Genomic DNA, 20985 nt, shown 5'->3' with positions numbered 1-20985 from the left:
GAATGAAAGAGTAGAGAAAGAACTGGCTTAGTTCCACCTTTGTATTTTCCTGGGTCTCCCTTTACTTTCTATACCACAAAGAAGCAAGCATACTGAGATGCAACTGTATAGACCAGAAAGATACTCTCCTTCACTTACTTAACCTGTAATATTAATCCTGTAAGCTCTTTGAATGTCAGTTACCTCACTGCATGAAAGACGTGTCAAATGAAATGAGACAATGTGTTTTTAAACATGTTACATATTGAAGTATGATGGAATACTATATGAGAAAGAACCACTGGAAACAAAAACCATATGTATTCAATTTTGAGGACTTCTGGCACATGCTACCTTCCAGTGGTCATGTATGATGCGAGAGTTGGACTGAGAAGAAAGCTGAGCGCCGAAGAATTGATGCTTTTGAACTGTGGTATTGGAGAAGACTCTTGAGAGTCCCTTGGACTGCAAGGAGATCCAACCAGTCCATTCTGAAGGAGATCAACCCTGGGATTTCTTTGGAAGGAATGATGCTAAAGCTGAAACTCCAGTACTTTGGCCACCTCATGCGAAGAGTTGACTCATTGGAAAAGACTCTGATGCTGGGAGGGATTGGGGGCAGGAGGAGAAGGAGACGACAGAGGATGAGATGGCTGGATGGCATCACTGTTGATGGACGTGAGTCTGAGTGAACTCCGGGAGTTGGTGATGGACAGGGAGGCCTGGCATGCTGTGATTCCTGGGGTCGCAGAGTCGGACACGACTGAGCGACTGAACTGAACCTTGAATATGCACAAATCCTTAACTGTTGGGCTACATATATTCATTTGAACATAATGAAATTTAAATCATATATATTCATTTGGATATAATAACATTTAGAGTACACCTGCAATTATAAAACATTAATACACATTAATTTGTGATAGGAACCTAAAATGAAGCTTCTAAATTGGTGAGAAAGTATACAATTAAAATATACTATCTAAAAAGAAAGAGAAATGAGGGGGGAAAAAAAAGAACTTTAGAAAAATATCTAAATGTAAACACTACTCAAAAAGAAATAGCCCACTGATAACTAGAAAATAATTTTATCAAAGACAGTTTAGAAAATATACTTTTCATAAGTCTGGTAGATTGCCAGTATGTATTTCAAGTATTTCCAAGTGGTGTTGTAAGATAGCTAAAAGGATAACTACATTAGTTACCTGCAAGCCTGGTTTAAAATGCTGATTCCTGGATCACATCCAGATCCATTAAATCAGAACAGTTGGTAGTGGGCCCACAGAATGTGCATTTTTAACATCCCACCCTCCCAAACTAAAAGTCTGCCCCTTTTATTTTTATTATTCATTTAGAAAATATTCACACGGGGACAGAAACTAAATATTCAGGCATTCTGGAGTTCAGAACACCATAGGGTCATGAAAAAAAGTGTCTGAATAAAGTCAGAAAAACATGTTTGCACTGTTACCGTCATCAGTTCAGTTCAGTTCAGTCGCTCAGTCGTGTCCGACTCTTTGCGACCCCATGAATCACAGCACGCCAGGCCTCCCTGTCCATCACCAACTCCTGGAGTTCACTCAAACTCACGTCCATCGAGTCGGTGATGCCATCCAGCCATCTCATCCTGGGTCATCCCTTTCTCCTCGTGCCCCCAGTGCCTCCCAGCATCACAGTCTTTTCCAATGAGTCAACTCTTCGCATGAGGTAGCCAAAGTACTGGAGCTTCAGCTTTAGCATCATTCCTTCCAATGAACACCCAGTACTGGCCTCTTTTAGGATGGACTGGTTGGATCTCCTTGCAGTTCAAGGGACTCTCATGAGTCTTCTCCAGCACCACAGTTCAAAAGCATCAATTCTTTGGTGCTCAGCTTTCTTTATAGTCCAACTCTCATATCCATACATGACCACTGGAAAAACCATAGCCTTAACTAGACGGACCTTAGTTGGCAAAGTAGTATCTCTGCTTTTGAATATGCTGTCTAGGTTGGTCATAACTTTCCTTCCAAGGAGTAAGCGTCTTTTAATTTCATGGCTGCAATCACCATCTGCACTGATTTTGGAGTGCCAAAAAATAAAGTCTGACACTGTTTCCACTGTTTTCCCATCTATTTCCCATGAAGTGATGGGACCAGATGCCATGATCTTCGTTTTCTGAATGTTGAGCTTTAAGCCAACTTTTTCACTCCCCTCTTTCACTTTCATCAAGAGGCTTTTTAGTTCCTCTTCACTTTCTGCCATAAGAGTGGTGTCATCTGCATATCTGAGGTGATTGATATTTCTCCCAGCAATCTTGATTCCAGCTTGTGTTTCTTCCAGTCCAGCGTTTCTCATGATATACTCTGCATAGAAGTTAAATAAGCAGAGTGACAATATACAACCTTGACATACTCCTTTTCCTATTTGGAACCACTCTGTTATTCCATGTCCAGTTCTAACTGTTGCTTCCTGACCTGCATACAGGTTTCTCAAGAGGCAGGTTAGGTGGTCTGGTATTCCCATCTCTTTCAGAATTTTCCACAGTTGATTGTGATCCACACAGTCAAAGGCTTTGGCATAGTCAATAAAGCAGAAGTACATGTTTTTCTGGAACTCTCTTGCTTTTTCCATGATCCAGCGAATGTTGGCAAGTTGATCTCTGGTTCCTCTGCCTTTTCTAAAACCAGCTTGAACATCTGGAAGTTCACAGTTCATGAATTGCTGAAGCGTGGCTTGGAGAATTTTGAGCATTACTTTACTAGCATGTGAGATGAGTGCAATGGTGCGGTAGTTTGAGCATTCTTTGGCATTGCCTTTCTTTGGGATTACTGTCATGCTGTTGCTGCTAAGTCACTTCAGTCATGTCCGACTCCGTGCGATCCCACAGATGGCAGCCTACCAGGCTCCCCTGTCCCTGGGATTCTCCAGGCAAGAACACTGGAGTGGGTTGTCATTTCCTTCTCCAGCGCACGAAAGTGAAAAGTGAACGGGAAGTCGCTCAGTCGTGTCCGACTCTTAGCGACCCCATGGACTGCAGCCTACCAGGCCCCTCAGTCCATGGGAGTTTCCAGGCAAGAGTTACCTTCAATTTGACTTAACCATCAGCACTAATTGCTTCAAACCATGTCTCCCCTCATCATCCCTCCACATGAGACACCTTTTCTTGTTTTTGGTGTTTTTTTTTTTTTTTTTAGCTCTTAGCAGTTTTGCCACTCTGCAGCAGGTGCAGACTAGACAGCACCTGGCAGAAGCCTATTCAAATTCTACTGTATAAAAAAAGAAGCCTTTATTAAGGCAAAAGACCCTGGGAAGCTATTGAGAGCCAGCGTATTGAGAACCCTTCTGTAAGCTACGCCTCACAAAGAACCCCCAAACTCTAATTTATCGGCCATCACTCACCGCTGAGGGAGCCACAACGTCAGACACGGGCCCCCTCCCCTCGTACTTGAGCTCACCTGGCGGCGCCACTCAGCAGACGGAGTACAAGCTGGGTAAAAATACAACAGTCCTGAGTAAGAGAGGTGAGGCACTCTCTAGTCCAAAAGTCAAGGAAGTTCAGACTTGTCCCCCTTGCGATCGACTTGGCTTCTGCAGGGCCGCTGGGTCTGTCACCTACTCCCCACCTCCCCCCTCCCCTCCAATCCCCTGAGTTCCCTGAGGGCTTCCCCTTTTCTCCGCGTGCTCTCGTCCCAGAACAACTGCAGAGGTTTTCATCCCTGTCCCATCTCCCGCCACACTCGGAGCCGCTGAAACATCAGAAAGATAAAAATGAAAACACCTCAGGGGACCGTCACCATCTTCCTCTTTTTCCTGCCATCACCCCGTGTCGCCACCCCTCACATCACAAGCGGCTCGCAGGCGTTTCCTGGGCTCGATGATCGGGGCTTCAGCCCCTCGGCTTTTCCGCTCGTCAGAAACCTCCCGGGGCTCCCTCCCCGGCTCGCCCGCGCCTCAGTCGCGGCCCGGTCGCCGCCTCCACCGCCGGCGTTCGGCCGGGGGTCCCCACACCGCCATCATTCCGGCTCACCTGGGCCTCGACGACGCTCGGGAGGAAGCTCAGGGTGATGAGAAGCTGCACCGCGGCAGCTGCCCCCTTCCCTGCGCCGGCCAGCCGGACCCCCGGGCTCATGCTGACCTCTCCCCCCGCCGCGGCCGGCCGGGCCCCTCGGGGCCGGGAAACGGCGGGCGGCCCGGGCGACGACCCAAGAGGACGGTTCCCGGCGGCCGAGAGACTCCAGGGTCAGAGGTCTGCACGCCGGTCCAGATGCAAAGGACGCTCTCCCCGCCGCCCGGCAGCTGTGAGTGAGGTGGACGAGTCGAGCGCCCCCACTTCATCCCCCAGGCGGCCCCGCCCCCGGCTTCCCCTGCGCCCGGCCACGCCCCCCGCTCCGAGCGCGAGGCCTTGTGGGAGTTGTGGTCCAGTGCGGCCCGGGGGGCGCCGGCGGCCGGAAGGCGGGGCCGGCGGAGGGGGTAACTGGAGAGCTACAGCTGCGGAGACCGCTCCGCCTCTCCGGAGCCTGAGCTCCACTGCGGCCAATGACGCGGGACCACGCGGGCCTTCAAAACAAGAGGCGGTGCTGGCGGGTGGAAAGGAACGCCCGCCCTTCCCGCTGACCGCCGGCCGCGCCCCCTCGCCTGGCAGTTGCTCGTGGAAACCCGGCGGGGGCCCCTCCCTCTGTAGTCGTCCCCTGACACCCGCACCGCCACGAGGCTACAGGATTCGCCCGCGATCTAGGCAAACGAGAAACAAGGGCTCTTCGGCTTTCAGTGTCTGGCGCTTTCTTTGGCTCATCCGCTTTTCTGTAGCCTCCCATCTATCGCCCGCGCCTAGATGAGCCACCTGAGACGCGGAGTTGGCTTGGGCTCCTCCTCACACGCCCCAGATGTGGATGTGGTCCTCTGGCAGGTCAAGCTCTGTCTCCCTGGCCATGCTCTGACTCCTGTGTTGACCCATACAAACATAATGCACGTTAAAGGATGGGAACAAACCCAGGTTTATATAAAATCCGGCAATGGGGTTGAACTGGGAGTGATAAGTGGGTTCAGCTCCCACCTCTAAGACATTTTGGTTGGTTATGTGACTTTAGACAAGTTGCTTAACCTCTCTGAACCTCCGTTTGTCTGTCTCTAAAGTAAATACACGCATATCCACTTCAAACATTGTTCTAGGATTGCATAAGATTTCATACATAAAGGGCTTAGTATGGTCCTAGGACAAAAGAAATGCTCAATAAATAGCTGCTATTAGTTTTATTAATAGTCTTGATTTCTGGTAAACTAGTAAGGCATCACCTTAAGGTGACCTTGTAGTAACCTTGTAGTGTGTAGGTTTCCCATCACTTTTATAACAAATTACCGCAGATTTAGTGACTTAAAACAAATTTATCATCTTACAGTTCTGGAGATGAGTTCAATTAAGATCAGCAGGGCTACATTCTTTCCAGAGGCTTTCTCTAGGGGAAAATATGTTTCCTTGCCTTTTCACTGGAAGGACTGATGCTGAAGCTGAAGTTCCAATCTTTGGCCACCTTTTTAGAAGAGCCAACTCATTGGAAAAGACTGATACTGGGAAAGATTGAGGGCAGGAGGAGACGGAGGATGAGTTGGTTGGACAGTATCATTGACTCAATGGACGTGAGTGAGCAAACTCTGAGAAAGAGTGAAGGACAGGGAAGCCTGGCATGCTGAAGCCCACAGGTCTCAAGGAGTCGGACACGACTGAGTGACTGAGCAACAACAGAGAGGCCACCTACATTCCTTAGCTCATAACCATGCATCACGCAGTCAGATTTCACGCCCTCTGCTTCTGTTGTCACATGCTTTCTCTTTCTAACCCTAATTCGGTGCCTCTGTCTTGTGAAGGACACTTGCAATTACTTTGGGCCCACCAGATAGTCCAAAATAATCTTCCCAACTCAAAATCCTTAACATAATCACATTTGCAAAGTCCTTTTTGCCACATAGGGTAGCATACTTAACAGGACCTGGGAACTAGGGTGTGAGTATCTTTGGGGGGGCATTAATCAGCCTTCACATAGTGCTTTATATCATATGAAGCACTTTCATAATTGGCTGGGCCTAGTGCAAAATGAAAATGCAAGGTCCTGGCTCAAAAAAAAAATAGTAAGAATTTCAAGACAACAACAGCAGAACATTACCACACAGGTCACATGCCCAGAAGTCAGCCTCGCTGTCCTTTTCTTCTTCAACACCTTTTTTCTCCTGCCTCCAAACATGTCTAGTTCATCCCTGGCTTAAAAACAAAAATAATTTTTACCTGATATGCTTGGAAGTTGTAACAGGTAAAGTGAATGCACTAATTCCCTTTGGTTTTAAGCCACAAAAATCAGCTCTAGCTTAAAAAAAAATTAAATTTCAGCAAATTTTAAAAGTGTGGAATAGTTCTTAGTACACAGGAAGATTTTGCTGCTCATACCTCAGGAAAGGAAAATCCATCAGGACAGCCTTCAGGGACTCCAAGTAGTCTTTTCTAGGACACTGACATTGGCTTGAGCAACTCCAGTCATTTTAGTCTTTGTCCCACCTATCAAAATTCAGATTTTTTCTAGAGTTTACCTTGGGGAGAGGGAGCAAGCTATTTGATTGATAACTGCACAGTACTATGTGGGATGTGCACAAGGTGATAACACAGATGAAGATTGAGTATTACTGCCTTCAATCATTAATGGAAGGGGAAAAAGATGCTGGTCAGACAAAACTGACAGTTGTCCCTTTCATGAAGTCCTGGATTTATTCAGGCACTCCCTTTGCATATACTTTTTTTTTTTTTTAACCTCAGCATGTATTCACACATTCATTAATCATTCCAGACATCCTGAGCTTAGAACATCAAAAAAAACACACCTCAGAACACTGGTAGCCCCGAAATAGAAACAATATCCCTTCTGTCACGAAGAGTCAGACAGGACTTAGTGACTGAACACCAACAGTAACAACAAATGCCTTCTGTACTTTCTGTAATATTTTACCTATTAACACCATCTGGATTCAGTTCAGCTCAGTTGCTCAGTTCTGTCCGACTTTTTGCGACCCCATGAATCGCAGCACGCCAGGCCTCCCTGTCCATCACCAACTCCCGGAGTTCACCCAGACTCACCTCCATCGAGTCCGTGATGCCATCCAGCCATCTCATCCTGGGTCTTCCCCTTTTCCTCCTGCCCCCAATCCCTCCCAGCATCAGAGTCTTTTCCAATGAGTCAACTCTTCGCATGAGGTGGCCAAAGTACTGGAGTTTCAGCTTTAGCGTCATTCCTTCCAAAGAAATCCCAGGGCTGATCTCCTTCAGAATGGACTGGTTGGATCTCCTTGCAGTCCAAGGGACTCTCAAGAGTCTTCTCCAACACCACAGTTCAAAAGCATCAATTCTTCAGTGCTCACCTTTCTTCACAGTCCAACTCTCACATCCATACATGACCACTGGAAAAACCATAGCCTTGACTAGACGGACCTTAGTTGGCAAAGTAATGTCTCTAGATGAGTGATTACACCATTGTGATTATCCGGGTTGTGGAAGAACTGTACAAAAAAGATCTTCACGACCCAGATAATCATGATGATGTGATCACTAATCTAGAGCCAGACATCTTGGAATGTGAAGTTAAGTGGGCCTTAGAAAGCATCACTATGAACAAAGCTAGTGGAGGTGATGGAATTCCAGTTGAGCTATTTCAAATCCTGAAAGATGATGCTGTGAAAGTGCTGCACTCAATATGCCAGAAAATTTGGAAAACTCAGCAGTGGCCACAGGACTGGAAAAGATCAGTTTTCATTCCAACCGCAAAGAAAGGCAATGCAAAAGAACGCTCAAACTACCGCACAATTGCACTCATCTCACATGCTAGTAAAGTAATGCTCAAAATTCTCCAAGCCAGGCTGCAGCAATACATGAACCGTGTACTCCCTGATGTTCAAGCTGGTATTAGAAAAGGCAGAGGAACCAGAGATCAACTTGCCAACATCCACTGGATCATGGAAAAAGCAAGAGAGTTCCAGAAAAACATATACTTCTGCTTTATTGACTATGCCAAAGCCTTTGACTGTGTGGATCACAATCAACTGTGGAAAATTCTGAAAGAGATGGGAATACCAGACCACCTGACCTGCCTCTTGAGAAATCTGTATGCAGGTCAGGAAGCAACAGTTAGAACTGGACATGGAACAACAGAGTGGTTCCAAATAGGAAAAGGAGTATGTCAAGGCTGTATATTGTCACCCTGCTTATTCAACTTCTATGCAGAGTACATAGAGAAACTCTGGACTGGAAGAAACACAAGCTGGAATCAAGATTGCTGGGAGAAATATCAATCACCTCAGATATGCAGATGACACCACCCTTATGGCAGAAAGTGAAGAGGAACTAAAAAGCCTCTTGATGAAAGTGAAAGAGGAGAGTGAAAAAGTTGGCTTAAAGCTCAACATTCAGTAAACGAAGATCATGGCATCCGGTCCCATCACTTCATGGGAAATAGATGGGGAAACAGTGGAAACAGTGTCAGACGTTATTTTTGGGGGCTCCAAAATCACTGCAGATGGTGACTGCAGCCATGAAATTAAAAGACGCTTACTCCTTGGAAGAAAAGCTTTGACCAACCTAGATAGTATATTCAAAAGCAGTGACATTACTTTGCCGACTAAGGACCGTCTAGTCAAGGCTATGGTTTTTCCTGTGGTCATGTATGGATGTGAGAGTTGGACTGTGAAGGAGGCTGAGCACCGAAGGGTTGATGCTTTTGAACTGTGGTGTTGGAGAAGACTCTCGAGGGTCCCTTGGACTGCAAGGAGATCCAACCAGTCCATTCTGAAGGAGATCAACCCTGGGATTTCTTTGGAATGAATGATGCTAAAGCTGAAGCTCCAGTACTTTGGCCACCTCATGCGAAGAGTTGACTCATTGGAAAAGACTCTGATGCTGGGAAAGATTGAGGGCAGGAGAAGGGGATGACAGAGGATGAGATGGCTGGATGGCATCACCAACTCAATGGACATGGGTTTTGGTAGACTGCGAGATTTGGTGATGGACAGGGAGGGCTGGTGCGCTGTGGTTCATGGGGTCGCAAACAGTCGGACATGACTGAGCGACTGAACTGAACTGAACTGAAGGTGTAGAGAAATTGACCACATTTCTCAGATGAAAATATTTCTGGACCTCCCAGATCGATTAATATGAGAACTGTCAGTCAGTACAACTCTCTCATTGCAAATAATGGCAATTTACAATTGATTTTGCTGGGACAGATTATTGCAGGCAGTTAACCTGGAGGTACAATCTTCGTGTAGATGGTGATCCTACTAGAGTCAGTCATGACTGTGTTTCCCATGGTTCTTCATGGAACCAAACAATCAGCCATGGACGACCTGAGTGTGCTTCAGTTTTTGAATGAATGCTGTCAAAAAGCACAAAGTCAAGATTAATATTTATACTTGAAATGTCACATTTACACCATACACAAAAATATATTTATATTGAGTTGACCAAACTGTTAGTTCACGTTTTTCCATAACATCTTATGGGAAAACCCAAATGAAATTTTGGGCCAACCCAGTATTTATTGCAGATTTCACTTTGCTTTCAAATACATCTCTCTGGACGCTTTGTTTTCCCTCCCCTACTTTTCACAGCCTATCTCACTTCTGCTCTGAGAGGATGACTGAATTTTCTCATCTTTGTAGTCAGGAGTAAGACATTCAAACATTCATGCTGATAGTTTCTACCTAGCACATTCATTTTAACGCCAACAATCTGCTGCTCTGTACTAGCTGGTCCTGTGAATACGTATATTATAGACATCTAGAGGGTAAAGCTGTAGAGGACTTGATCTTCTTATGCTCTGTTCTCTTTAATGGCTATCTCAGTTCCAATGAACAGTAATTGATAAACATTTGTTGATTGGTTAATATCAGTTAGGATCTTAATCTATCTTGGAGGACATCTATCTGAGAACCAGTTCTGGGTATGGTACCCAGAACTGTTCCTGTGGACAGACGGGAAGTGGCTTCCTTAGACCAGAACATTTCTGGTGAAGGCACTAAGATGAAACCTGCAGCTTTTCTTTAAGGCAGTGAATTACACTTCGTTTAACAGAGGGTATTGGGGGACTAGCGAAAAAACAAAAACAAAGACAACTGAAGGAGTAATTGTCAGAGGATGGGTTGAGACAATTACTAGAAATCTACTATGTCAAGAGTTCTGTTTTTTTCTCAAGCAGTTTTTGAAATGTCCATAGCTAACAGTTGAAGCAAAGGCTTGAGAATTGTCTGGAGTAGATTACTATAATGCTTAAGAGACTTTGTGAATTAACCAAATTGCACTAAGTATTTACATTTCCAAGATATCATCAAATTGTGCTTCTTTGATGACTTTTTTTGTTTTTTTGGCTTGGTTAACTTGTGACTTCTAATGAAGGAGGAGATTGTTGATGAATGTTTCTAAATAAAAGTCAAGGTAATGGGGTGGAAATTTAATAACACCAGTAATTTTCACTCCTGATAGCAAGCTGAATTGTGATTAATGAACCTGCTGAGTAATGACAATCTGTTGTGTTTAAAGAACTGTATTTGCAGATGGTAATGCTGTGTTAACAACTGGCCACAGCATTTTTTAAAGTGAATTTCTACCTGTAACTTAGCTATAAAGAGAATTTTTGCCTGATAGGATTTCTAAATTTTACTGTGGGCATTTCTTCCCCTTTTCAATTCACAATAGAGATGAAAAGTACTAAAAACAAGAGAACTTGGCTGCCCATGGCTTGCTATTCGTTGCCTACCTAAAGCATTCATTGTTTTTCTTGAATATTTATTCAGCTGTGACACTTAACTTATTTCTCTTAACAGCTTTAAAGCTGATAAACCTGAGTCAGAATTATTTCCATTTCTAAAGGAGTTTACATAGTGATATACATAGTTTGGATAAAACTTTCTTTTATATAACAAACATATGATATTATGCTAGAAAGTTCATATATTATGTGATCAGGGAAACTCCTATTAAATGTAAATAATTGGGAAAACTAGAGTCATAATTCTGCTGATTTCATCCCCCCTACTCTAATTTCTAGAATGCCAAAGACTGTGTAATCACAAAGTCCTTTGTCACTTCCTGCACACTGTCTGTCTTCCATCCACTCTCCTATTCCAGTCCACTCCGCAAAGGCTCCAGGGCACACGACCATGAAAGAATGTTTGCATAACGCACAAATGAACACCCCAGGGAATAGAATGGGATACCAGGGTCACGGAGACGGTGACTGCAGACAGGGAACGGCAGCGATGGTTCCAGGTGGTCATTCAGTGCCTGCTGGAGGTGTTTCTATGTCGGCAATGACTGAGTTCTTTCCTCCTGTCGATCTGCAACCCCAGTCATTGGGATCCTCAGGAAGTTCAGTTTCTTCAAATTCAGTGCTTTTACCTGAGTCCAATCAAGCATACATTATATATGGAGTTCAGTCAGCTGTTTCATCTTTGTGCAGCTGCTCCTCCAGGGGTTACATTCCCACTTCCTCTCGCCATCCCTCCTGCCCTACTGTCTCCCTTCCACAGCCCCTTCCGCCACTAGAGTCTGGTTTTGATTGTCCGGTCTCAGTTGGGCAGGAATCTGAACGCCATCATTGTCACCCATTGGCCAACATCTTGACTCAGATTTCGATCCCATTTGGCCTTAACAGAATCACATACTTGCTGGTTTCTGTTGTGTATTATTTCCTTTGTTCTATTTAGGAACGTTTCTGTTTATTTATTTGTTTGCTTTCTTTGTCATGCCATGCTTCGCATATGGGATCTTAGTTCCTCAACCAGGGATTGAACCTATGTCCTTGCAGTATGAACTCGGAGCCCTAACCACTGAACTGCCAGGGAACTCTTTGGTTTTTGTTTTTTAACGATGTATAGTTGATTTACAATATTTTATTGGTTTTGAGTGTAAAACATAGTGATTCCATTTTAAAAATAAATTATACTCCATTTTATACTCCGGGAGGTGGTGATGGACAGGGAGGCCTGGCGTGCTGCGATTCATGGGGTCGCAGATTTGGACAGACTGAGTGACTAAACTGAACTGAACTAATACTCCATTTAAAGTTATTATAAGACATTGGCTATATCCCCTGTGCTGTACAATATATCCTTGTAGCTTGTTTATTTTTTATATTCTCTCATATATACACATTCAAGTATTCCCTTCCACTGGAGCAAGATGACCACTTGAGCAAGACAACCAACATTTAGAATGTTACCTAAAATATTCTGTTCTCACCCTGCACGGTGCTGCCCTGCCAGCTCCTGTTCCCAGCCTGAGGCCCAGTCCCCTTTGCCCACATTCACCACTCCTTGCAGAAACAGAAACGCTACCAGCCTGTCCAACAAGCTGCTTTACAAAGCCACTGACTTCAGCCTGGCTGCCTGGGGACGCAAAGCCCTGGACCTCGCCGAGAACGAGCTGCCAGGCCTGATGCGCGTGCGGGAGACGTACTCTGCCTCCAAGCCACTGAAAGGCGCCATGTTGCTGTCTGCCTGCACATTACCATGGAGACAGCTGTCCTCGGTGAGACCCACGTCCGCCTGGGTGGTGAGGTGCAGTGGTCCAGCTGCAATATCTTCTCTACCCAGGACCACGCAACAGCAGCCATTGCCAAGGCTGGCATTCCATGCCCAGAAGAGTGACACGGATGAGGAGTATCTGCGGTGCCTCCAGCAGACTGTGCTTCAGGGATGTGCCCTTCAACATGATGCTGGGCAACGGCGCTAACCTCACCAACTGCATCCACACCGAGTACCCGCAGCTCCAGTCTCACATCTGAGGCATCTCTGAAGAGACCACAATGCGGGTCCACAACCTGTATAAAAGGATGATCAATGGGATCCTGAAGGTGCCTGATGTCAGTGTCAATGACTCCTGACATGATGAATGCGGGCAAGATGGCAGTGGTAGTGGGGTGTGGCAATGAGGGCAACGGCTGTGCCCAGGCCCTAAGGGATTTCGGGGCCCAATTCATCATAGGGGAGATGAGCTCCATCAATGTGCTTTAGGCTGCCATGGAGGGGTGTGAGGTGACCATCATGGATGAGACCCATCAGGAGGGCAGCATTTTGTCACCACCATTGGCTGTACCAACATCATCCGTCAACCCACACTTTGAACAGATGAAAGATGACGTCACTGTGTGTAAATCAGATACTTTAAGATGGAGACTGATATCAAGTGCCTGAATGAGAGTACTGCGGAGAAGGCAAACATCAAGCCCCAGGTGAACTGCTACTTGTTGCAGAATGGGCACTGATCATCGGGCTGGCCAAGGGCCAGCTGGTCCACCGGGGCTGCACCATGGGCCACCCCAGCTTCATGATGAGCGACTCCTTCACCAACCAGGTGCTGGAGGAGATTGAGCTGTGGACCCACCCAGATAAGCACCCTGTGGAGGTCTCCTTCCTGCCCAAGAACCTGGATAAAGCAGTGGCTGAAGCCCCCCTGGGCAAGCTGAATGTGAAGCTGACCAAGCTGACTGAGAAGCAGGCCCAGTACCTGGGTGTGTCCCATGATGGCCCCTTCCAGCCTGACCACTAAGAACCAAGCCTGCCCTTTGCTTGCCAGTTGCTGTCCTTACCTGGGTCCCTCCTCTCCTGCAAGCATGCTCAGTCTCTCAGTCCCATCTGACTCTTTGTGATCCTATGGACTGTAGCCCTCCAGACTCCTCTCTCCATAGGATTTTCTAGGCAAGAATACTAGAGTGGGTGGCCATTTCCTCTTCCAAGGGATCTTCCCGACCCAGGGGTGGAACCTGCATCTCTGGCATCTCCTGCATTGGCAGGCGGAGTCTTTACCACTGAGCCACCTGGGAAGCCCCCCACCTGTCCTCCCCAAGAGCAAAAATGCCACCACCTTTGAAATTGGTTTGATAATGTCCCCCGTTGGCTCCCTGGGGCTAGTCACTCAGTCTTCGGCCTCTGCTGCACTCCTCATGCTGTCCCAAGTGTGGCAGGGGGGATTGAAAAGTCCTCCCTCAAGCCCTGGTCATGATGGAGGTGCATAGGAGTTACCCACGGGAAAGAGCCTTGAGCTCAGGGGGTTTTGAACTTCTCACTCAGTCAGTCCTTCCTTAGGCTGAAAGTTGGCAATGGTAGGAACAAAGCCCATGCACTTTACCATCCAGGCCCTCGCTTGACCTGTGGACTTCATACCCATGTTCTTGATGACAAGTTCATTGGTTCCTCAGCCCATGACAAGGAAGAAGGGGATTTGTCAAAGGGTGGGGAGGAACTGTTGGAGTTTGAGGCTCCTGAGAGCCTGGCTTAGGGCTTGGCATTCTCTCCAACCTCAGAGCAAAGAGACTGGTACTTCTAGTCCCTATTTTACAAGGGCTGGAATATACTGTTAAGCAAGAGAGGACAAGAAAAGTGACTGCCAGAGGTTCAGAGGAGCCAGAGTAACTTAAAGGCACGTTGGAACTTGATAATTCCCATCACAGCTCTGGGTCAAAAAGAGATTCATTTGGTTTATAATGATAAAATTGAGCAAGAAAGTGGATTAATAAAAATTTTGGTGCCTAAAGAAAAAGACTTCCTGGTGGTGCAGAAGTTGGAGCCCACTTGCCAATGCAGATGAGTTCTATCCCTGTTTCTGGAAGATTCCAGATGCTGTGGGGCAGCTGGGCAACTAAGCACGTGCTCTGCAACAAGAGAAGCCACCACAATGAGAAGCCCAAGCACGGCAACTAGAGAGTGGTTCCTGCTTGCCACAACTAGAGAAAGCCCATGCACAGCAACAAAGACCCAACGCAGCCAAAAAATTAAAAAAAAATTTTTTTTTTCTTTTTTAATTAAACAAAAAAAATCCATTCACTTTTCTGGGGAAAAAATGAGTATAACACATACTCTACAAGGCACTCAAAGTGCCCCTCACCCAATACCTCTTAGGATTGGAATCCCAGTGGAATTCTTGTTGTTTGTGTAAATTGTCTTAGACACCCACAGAGGCAGGATGAGCCATCATACTAAATTACATTCCAGGGGTTCTCCCAGCCCCCAAGAATGAAACAGGTCATTTACGCCTCTCCTTTCTTCCATGACTCCAAAGGTTCACTTTCCATCATGCTGTACAATAAAATCAACTGGCTATTCCTTAGAAAATACTACCTATTTTCACTAGTCTGAAGTTGCCACCAGGTTATAAAACCATCAGAAGACCCAGAGAAAATATCCAGTTATCCCAGAGATTACTTTGCATTTACTTGAGAGAATCTTTCTGCCGAGTTTTCAGGTTCTGCCTTAAAAAAAAATCTGAAAATCTAATACTCCTCATCTATGGTGATTTTCTCAGACATCCCTAAGTTTGTCATACAACTAAATTAGACTGATTCTTCACTGTACAAAATAATTTAACAAAGAAGTAAATGCCTTCACTATAGTTTTTAATTGCCATTGGTAACAGTTTATTTAAAATGACTCCAAGTTTTCTAATAACAAAAAAACATTTTGGAAATGAGTAATTGTGCTTCTTCAAAACTCTGAAGGCTTTGTGAAATCATTTTTTGATAGACTTTATTTTTAGAATTGTTTTAAGTTTACAGCAAAACTGAGCAGAAAATACCCCTTTCCTTATATCCCTGTCCCATACAAGGACAGCCTCACTTTCTGTCAACATCCCCCAACACAGAGGTACCTGTGTTACAATCAATGAACCAATATGGACACACTATTATTGCCTGAAGTTCATAGTTTATATTAGGGTTTATTCTTTGTGTTCTACATATAGAATGTAGTTTTGATAAGTGTACATTGACATCATTAGGGTATCATACAGCAGTATTCCAGGGCTTCCCTGGTGGCTCAGCGGTGAAGAATCTGCCTGCAATGCAGGAGACTCGGGTTCAATACCTGGGTCAGGAGGATCCCCTGGAGAAGGGCATGGCAACCCAACCCAGTATTCTTGCCTGGAGATTCCCATGGACAGAGGAGCCTGGTAAGCTACAGTCCATAGGGTCTCAGAGAGTTGGACACAGCTGAAGTAACTGAGCACGCACAAACAGAAAAGTCCCATTGCTCTTAAAATTCTCTGTGCTCCACCCATTCATCCCTCTCTCCCCAGTGAAATAATTTTTTAGTAAACTTACTATCCTGTTCAGTTCAGTTCAGTTCAGTTCAGTTGCTCAGTCGTGTCCGACTCTTTGCGACCCTATGAATCGCAGCATGCCAGGCCTCCCTGTCTGTCACCAACTCCCGGAGTTCACTCAGACTCACATCCATCGAGTCAGTGATGCCATTCAGCCATCTCATCCTCTGTTGGCCCCTTCTCCTCCTGCCCCCAATCCCTCCCAGCATCAGAGTCTTTTCCAATGAGTCAACTCTTCGCATGAGGTGGCCAAAGTACTGGAGTTTCAGCTTTAGCATCATTCCTTCCAAAGAACACCCAGGACTAATCTCCTTTAGAATGGACTGGTTGGATCTCCTTGCAGTCCAAGGGATTCTCAAGAGTCTTCTCCAACACCATGGTTCAAAAGCATCAATTCTTAGGTGCTCAGCTTTCTTCATAGTCCAACTCTCACATCCATATATGACCGCTGGAAAAACCATAGCCTTGACTAGACGTACATTTGTTGGCAAAGTCATGTCTCTGAGGTTTATATAAAAAATGGAAAACATTATTTCAGCTGGAATTAATGCTAACCACATCAATTAAAGCAAAAATAAAACATCGACTTCATTAACCTGAAATGATTTCACCCTGTCTGTATTATGTGTATTTAAGAGGAAAAAGGATGCATAGTTTTGTCCAGTTATCTTATCAAACATTAATGATTATGAACTAAATCTTCTGACCAAAATGATGAACCAGGAAGGGGGGATTTTAAATCTTGCAGCAAACCAGGTGCCTGGAGCTAAATCAAAGACAAGAAAGCTGTCAGCCATTCTGTCAAGTTTAGGGAAGAAAATTAAGACACAGGATAGCTTTAGGAGAGCAGCCTACAGCTCAGACTTTCCACATCATCCTCTGCCCTCAACTGTGAAGTGACTAGTGCTTCAGACCAGAATTAGCTTGGGACTCAGCATCTCAGCCTGCTGTACAAGGTACTTATGCCTGCATTTCCACCTGCATGTCCCCATTTGCATCTCTGTAAAACCAGAATTCTGATTTATAATCTTTTGTATAGCAACTGAAAAATCTCTTGACTGTCCTGAAAACTTTCATACAATTCATCATCATTTTAAATAGAAACCTCCAGATGTGTCCTTGTATGTTAATTTCTATGATGTAGAGGAGTAAAGTAGTCACTTTCCTGGCATTAGAGCTAAGGAAAGTGTGGACACATTAGCAGAGATGTTACAGGGGAGTTGAAGCATCAAATGAATGATTGGGCCAGGTGATCCTTAAGAGGTTTTCAATCCTGACTTTAGTGCTTTCACCGAAAAAACAGAGAGCTATGCCAAGCCTTTTACCAACTAACAAACAGAAAGTCTTTTTCTGACATATTTTAAGCATTCTAGAATGATTCCTTCCCATTTTCAGTATGAGCATCAGTATCAACAACTCAGTAAATGACCCATTATCTCATGTTCCTACCTTTAATCACTTGAACTGGAAAGTAGCTATAAACTGAAAATTAACTGAATGGAGCAGTCAGCAGCTGTATTTTACCAATTTTTGAAATGGACTAGACTACCTATAATCAAGATCAGGAAACAAGAATGTAGGCTACTTTGAGGAAAAAAAAAAAAATAGAAAAACTTTGTGACTCAAAGACCCAAACTAAAAAATAGCTGGTGTTTAGATGAAGGGAGCTAATTATTGTGGGGTTATTTTAGTAGAGTTGATTATTAAGGAAACACTTTAAAACAACCAGAGAGGCATATCCAGGAAGAACAGTTTGGGAGGAAGGTCACCAGACTGTCTTGGAATGTTACTGTAACATTCCTCCCAGTGTTGATGGCAACAGCATTAGCAACATGTATAGTTTTCAAATTTTAAAGATAATCTTCTTGGGGCTTCCCTAGTGGTCCAGTGGATAAGACTTCACTTTCCAAGAGCAAGGGGGTGCCATGTATGTTCAATCCTCAGTCGGGGAGCTAAGATCATACATGCTTCTCCAGCAAAAAAACTAAAACATGAAACAGAAGCAATGCTGTAACAAATTCAATAAAGACTTTAAAAACGGTCTACATCAAAAAAAATCTTTTAAAAAAACAAAGATAATCTGGTCATCCGAAAGTGAGTATGTCAGCCATCGCTATCATTATGTATAAGTACATTAACCAAAAGTTTTATTTCTTTTGTAAAAAGTATACAGAAACCAAAGGATAATCATGTCTCCTGCCACATCTTCCCAGCCTGCATCTGCCGTTTTTCATTGTCCACCCCTCCCCTTACACACTAGCCCTATTCCTTTTGTCCACTTAAAAGCATTGCTCTGACAATTCTCTCTTCTAATATACACTTATTCATCAATATATAAACACATGTTGTCAGGGACTACTTTGGTCGTCCAGCAGTTAAGATTCCATGCTTCCACTGCAGAGGGCATGGGTTTGATCCCTGGTCAGGGAACTAAGACCCCACATGCTGAGAGGTACAGTAAAAAAAAACAAAAACAAAAAAAACCCCTCCAAAACAAAGTATCATAATTGCACCATCCTTTTTTTTTAAACACCCATCCTTTAAGAACCCTTTCTTGACCCTGTTTCTGCCAGGCCTTTCTTTTTACAGAACACTCCATGAACTAATTCTCTATATTCGCCTGTGTCCAATTCTGCTCATCCTGTTTCCTCATCGACTCAAACCCATTAAGTTTTTGTCCTCACTCTTTCACCAACTGCCCTTATCAGAGCTCGCCGCAGGCCTCTAGATTGCTGTATCCAGAGGTCACGTCTCAGTTCTCATTCTTGTGACCTAAAGCAGTGTTTGGCCCAGTTGATCACTCTCCCCTAGAAACACGTTCTTCACTTCCAGAATACCACACTGCTGGTTTTTGTCCCCTGTCTCCTTTGCTGGTTCTTCCTCATCTCCGTGACCTCTGAGCACACTCTTTTATTTATTTTCACTTCCTTGGAGGTTTCCTCCAGTCACTTTATTCTTAAATAAATTTATTTTTTTAATTTTTAAAAAAATGTATTTATTTATTTGGCTGTTCTGGGTCTTAATCACAGCACACAGGATCATTCATCTTCTGTGCAGCTCGGAACCTTGAACCTTCAGAACCTTGCGGAAACTTGACTGGTTTCAGTTCAGTTCAGTCACTCAGTCGTGTCTTATTCTTTAGTCATATAGAACAACAACTCCCAGCTCCCTGGTTAGACTTTTTTAAATTAATTAACTTTATTTATTTATTTAGCTGCACCGGGTCTTAATTGCAACAGGTAGGATCTTTAGTAGTGGCATGCAGGAGCTAGTTCCCTGACCAGGAATTAGACCTGGACCCTTTACATTGGGAGCAAGGAATCTTAGCCCCTGGACCACCAGGGAAGTCCCTTCTGGTCACTTTAAATGCCATCATATGACCGTGACTCCCAAATTTCAATCTCCAGCCCAGACCTCTGCATTCAGCTCCAGACTCACATTCCCCTGCCTATTCGGCACATTCGCTTTGATGTCTGACAAGCATCCCTGCTCTAGGATGCTCCTCTTGCCAGCATCCTCATCTCAGTAAATGGCAACTCCTTTCTTCCTGTTACTCAGGCCAAAATCCTTGGTGTCTTCCCTTACTCTCTCACCCCAGTCTGATCCAACAAGTAAATCTTACTGGCTCACTCTTCAAAATTCATCCAGAATTTGATCACTTGGTACCATTTCCACTACTACCACTCAAGTTCAAGTCACCATCATTTCTCATATGGAATACTGCAACATCTTCCTCAGCTCTTCCTACTTCTTTCCTTGCTCCTCTTAAAAAAAATTATTTATTTGACTGTTCTGGATCTTAGCTGCAACACATGGGGTCTTCTTCTTCTTCTTCTTTTTTTGCATTTGGGATCATTAGTTGGCAATCAAACTCTTAGTTGCGGCATGTGGAATCTAGGTCCCTGACCAGGGATTGAACTCAGGCCCCCTGCATTGAGAGTGTGCAGTCTTAGCCACTAGACCACCAGGGAAGTCCCTCCTTGCCCCTCTTTAATTTTTAGTTCAACAAAACAATGGTAGCACTCATGATAAAGCATACATCAATCATGTAATTCCTCCTTATAACCGTTAGTGGCTCCTTTTTCACTTCTCATAAAAGCCCAAGTTTTCACAGTGACTTATGAGGCCCTGTGTAATCTGCCCCATTTTTCTCTAATTTTACCTCTGTTTACTTTCTCCTTAGCTCATTCCTCTTTAGCCAGATTTGACTCCTTGCTATTCTTAAGACATAATGAGCAAGCTTCCACCAAGGGCCTTTGCACCTACTCTTCTCTGCCTGGCATATTCCCCTCCAAATATTTACATAGTTCACTCCTTCACCTTCTCCAGGTCTACACTCAAAATACAACTCCTTGGCAGGCTTTTCATATGAAGAATTGTAATCCCCCTTTTCCTGGTGTTTCTCTCCTTCCTCTGTTTTATTTTCTCCTTAACATTACTTTAAAATAGTATTTTACTTATCTTGCTTCTTTCCTTTCTTTCCAGATAGAATGTAAGTTCCACGGGAGTAGGAATATTTGTTTAATTTGTCCTCTGTTATATCTTCTACAGCCAAAGTAGTCACTCAATAACCATTTGTTGAATGAATGAATAACAGTTTAGACTTATGGTCAAATACTTTTAAACCCAGGATGCAGTTAGAAATCCTACAGTCCTCAGTTAACAAAAGTAACCTTGTGAGCAGTTAGGGTAATCTTGATACAATTGCCCTGGCTAAGGATAAGATCATGCTTTCTGTGTTGTGGTTGTTCAGTCACTAGCCAAGTAGTGTCTCTTTGTGACCCCATGGACCTCATGGACTGCAGCACTCCAGGCTTCCCTGTCCTTCACAACTCCCGGAGTTTGCTCAGATTCATGTTCATTGACATCCTCTGTCATCCCCTTCTTCTCCTACACTCAATCTT

At 44.5% G+C, this 20985-nt stretch overlaps 1 protein-coding gene and 1 pseudogene across 1 annotated transcript in view; one reads left to right on the top strand and one right to left on the bottom strand.

Annotated features, from left to right (window-relative positions):
• ERO1B (endoplasmic reticulum oxidoreductase 1 beta) overlaps positions 1-4129 on the bottom strand; it is a 60512-nt gene extending 56383 nt beyond the window's left edge. The window contains exon 1 of the mRNA XM_052640087.1: positions 3989-4129. Within this exon, the coding sequence (XP_052496047.1) occupies positions 3989-4090 (102 nt within the window). The 5' untranslated portion in view covers positions 4091-4129. The remainder of the gene's footprint in view (positions 1-3988) is intronic.
• Positions 4130-12202: 8073 nt separating this feature from the next.
• LOC128048066 (adenosylhomocysteinase-like) lies at positions 12203-13537 on the top strand (annotated as a pseudogene).
• Positions 13538-20985: the final 7448 nt, after the last annotated feature.

The sequence above is a fragment of the Budorcas taxicolor genome, chromosome 5, assembly GCF_023091745.1.
Source record: "Budorcas taxicolor isolate Tak-1 chromosome 5, Takin1.1, whole genome shotgun sequence".
NCBI classification, from domain to species: Eukaryota; Metazoa; Chordata; class Mammalia; order Artiodactyla; family Bovidae; genus Budorcas; species Budorcas taxicolor.
The sequence above is the reverse complement of the archived record's forward strand: the minus strand, read 5'-3'. Positions and strand labels throughout refer to the sequence as shown.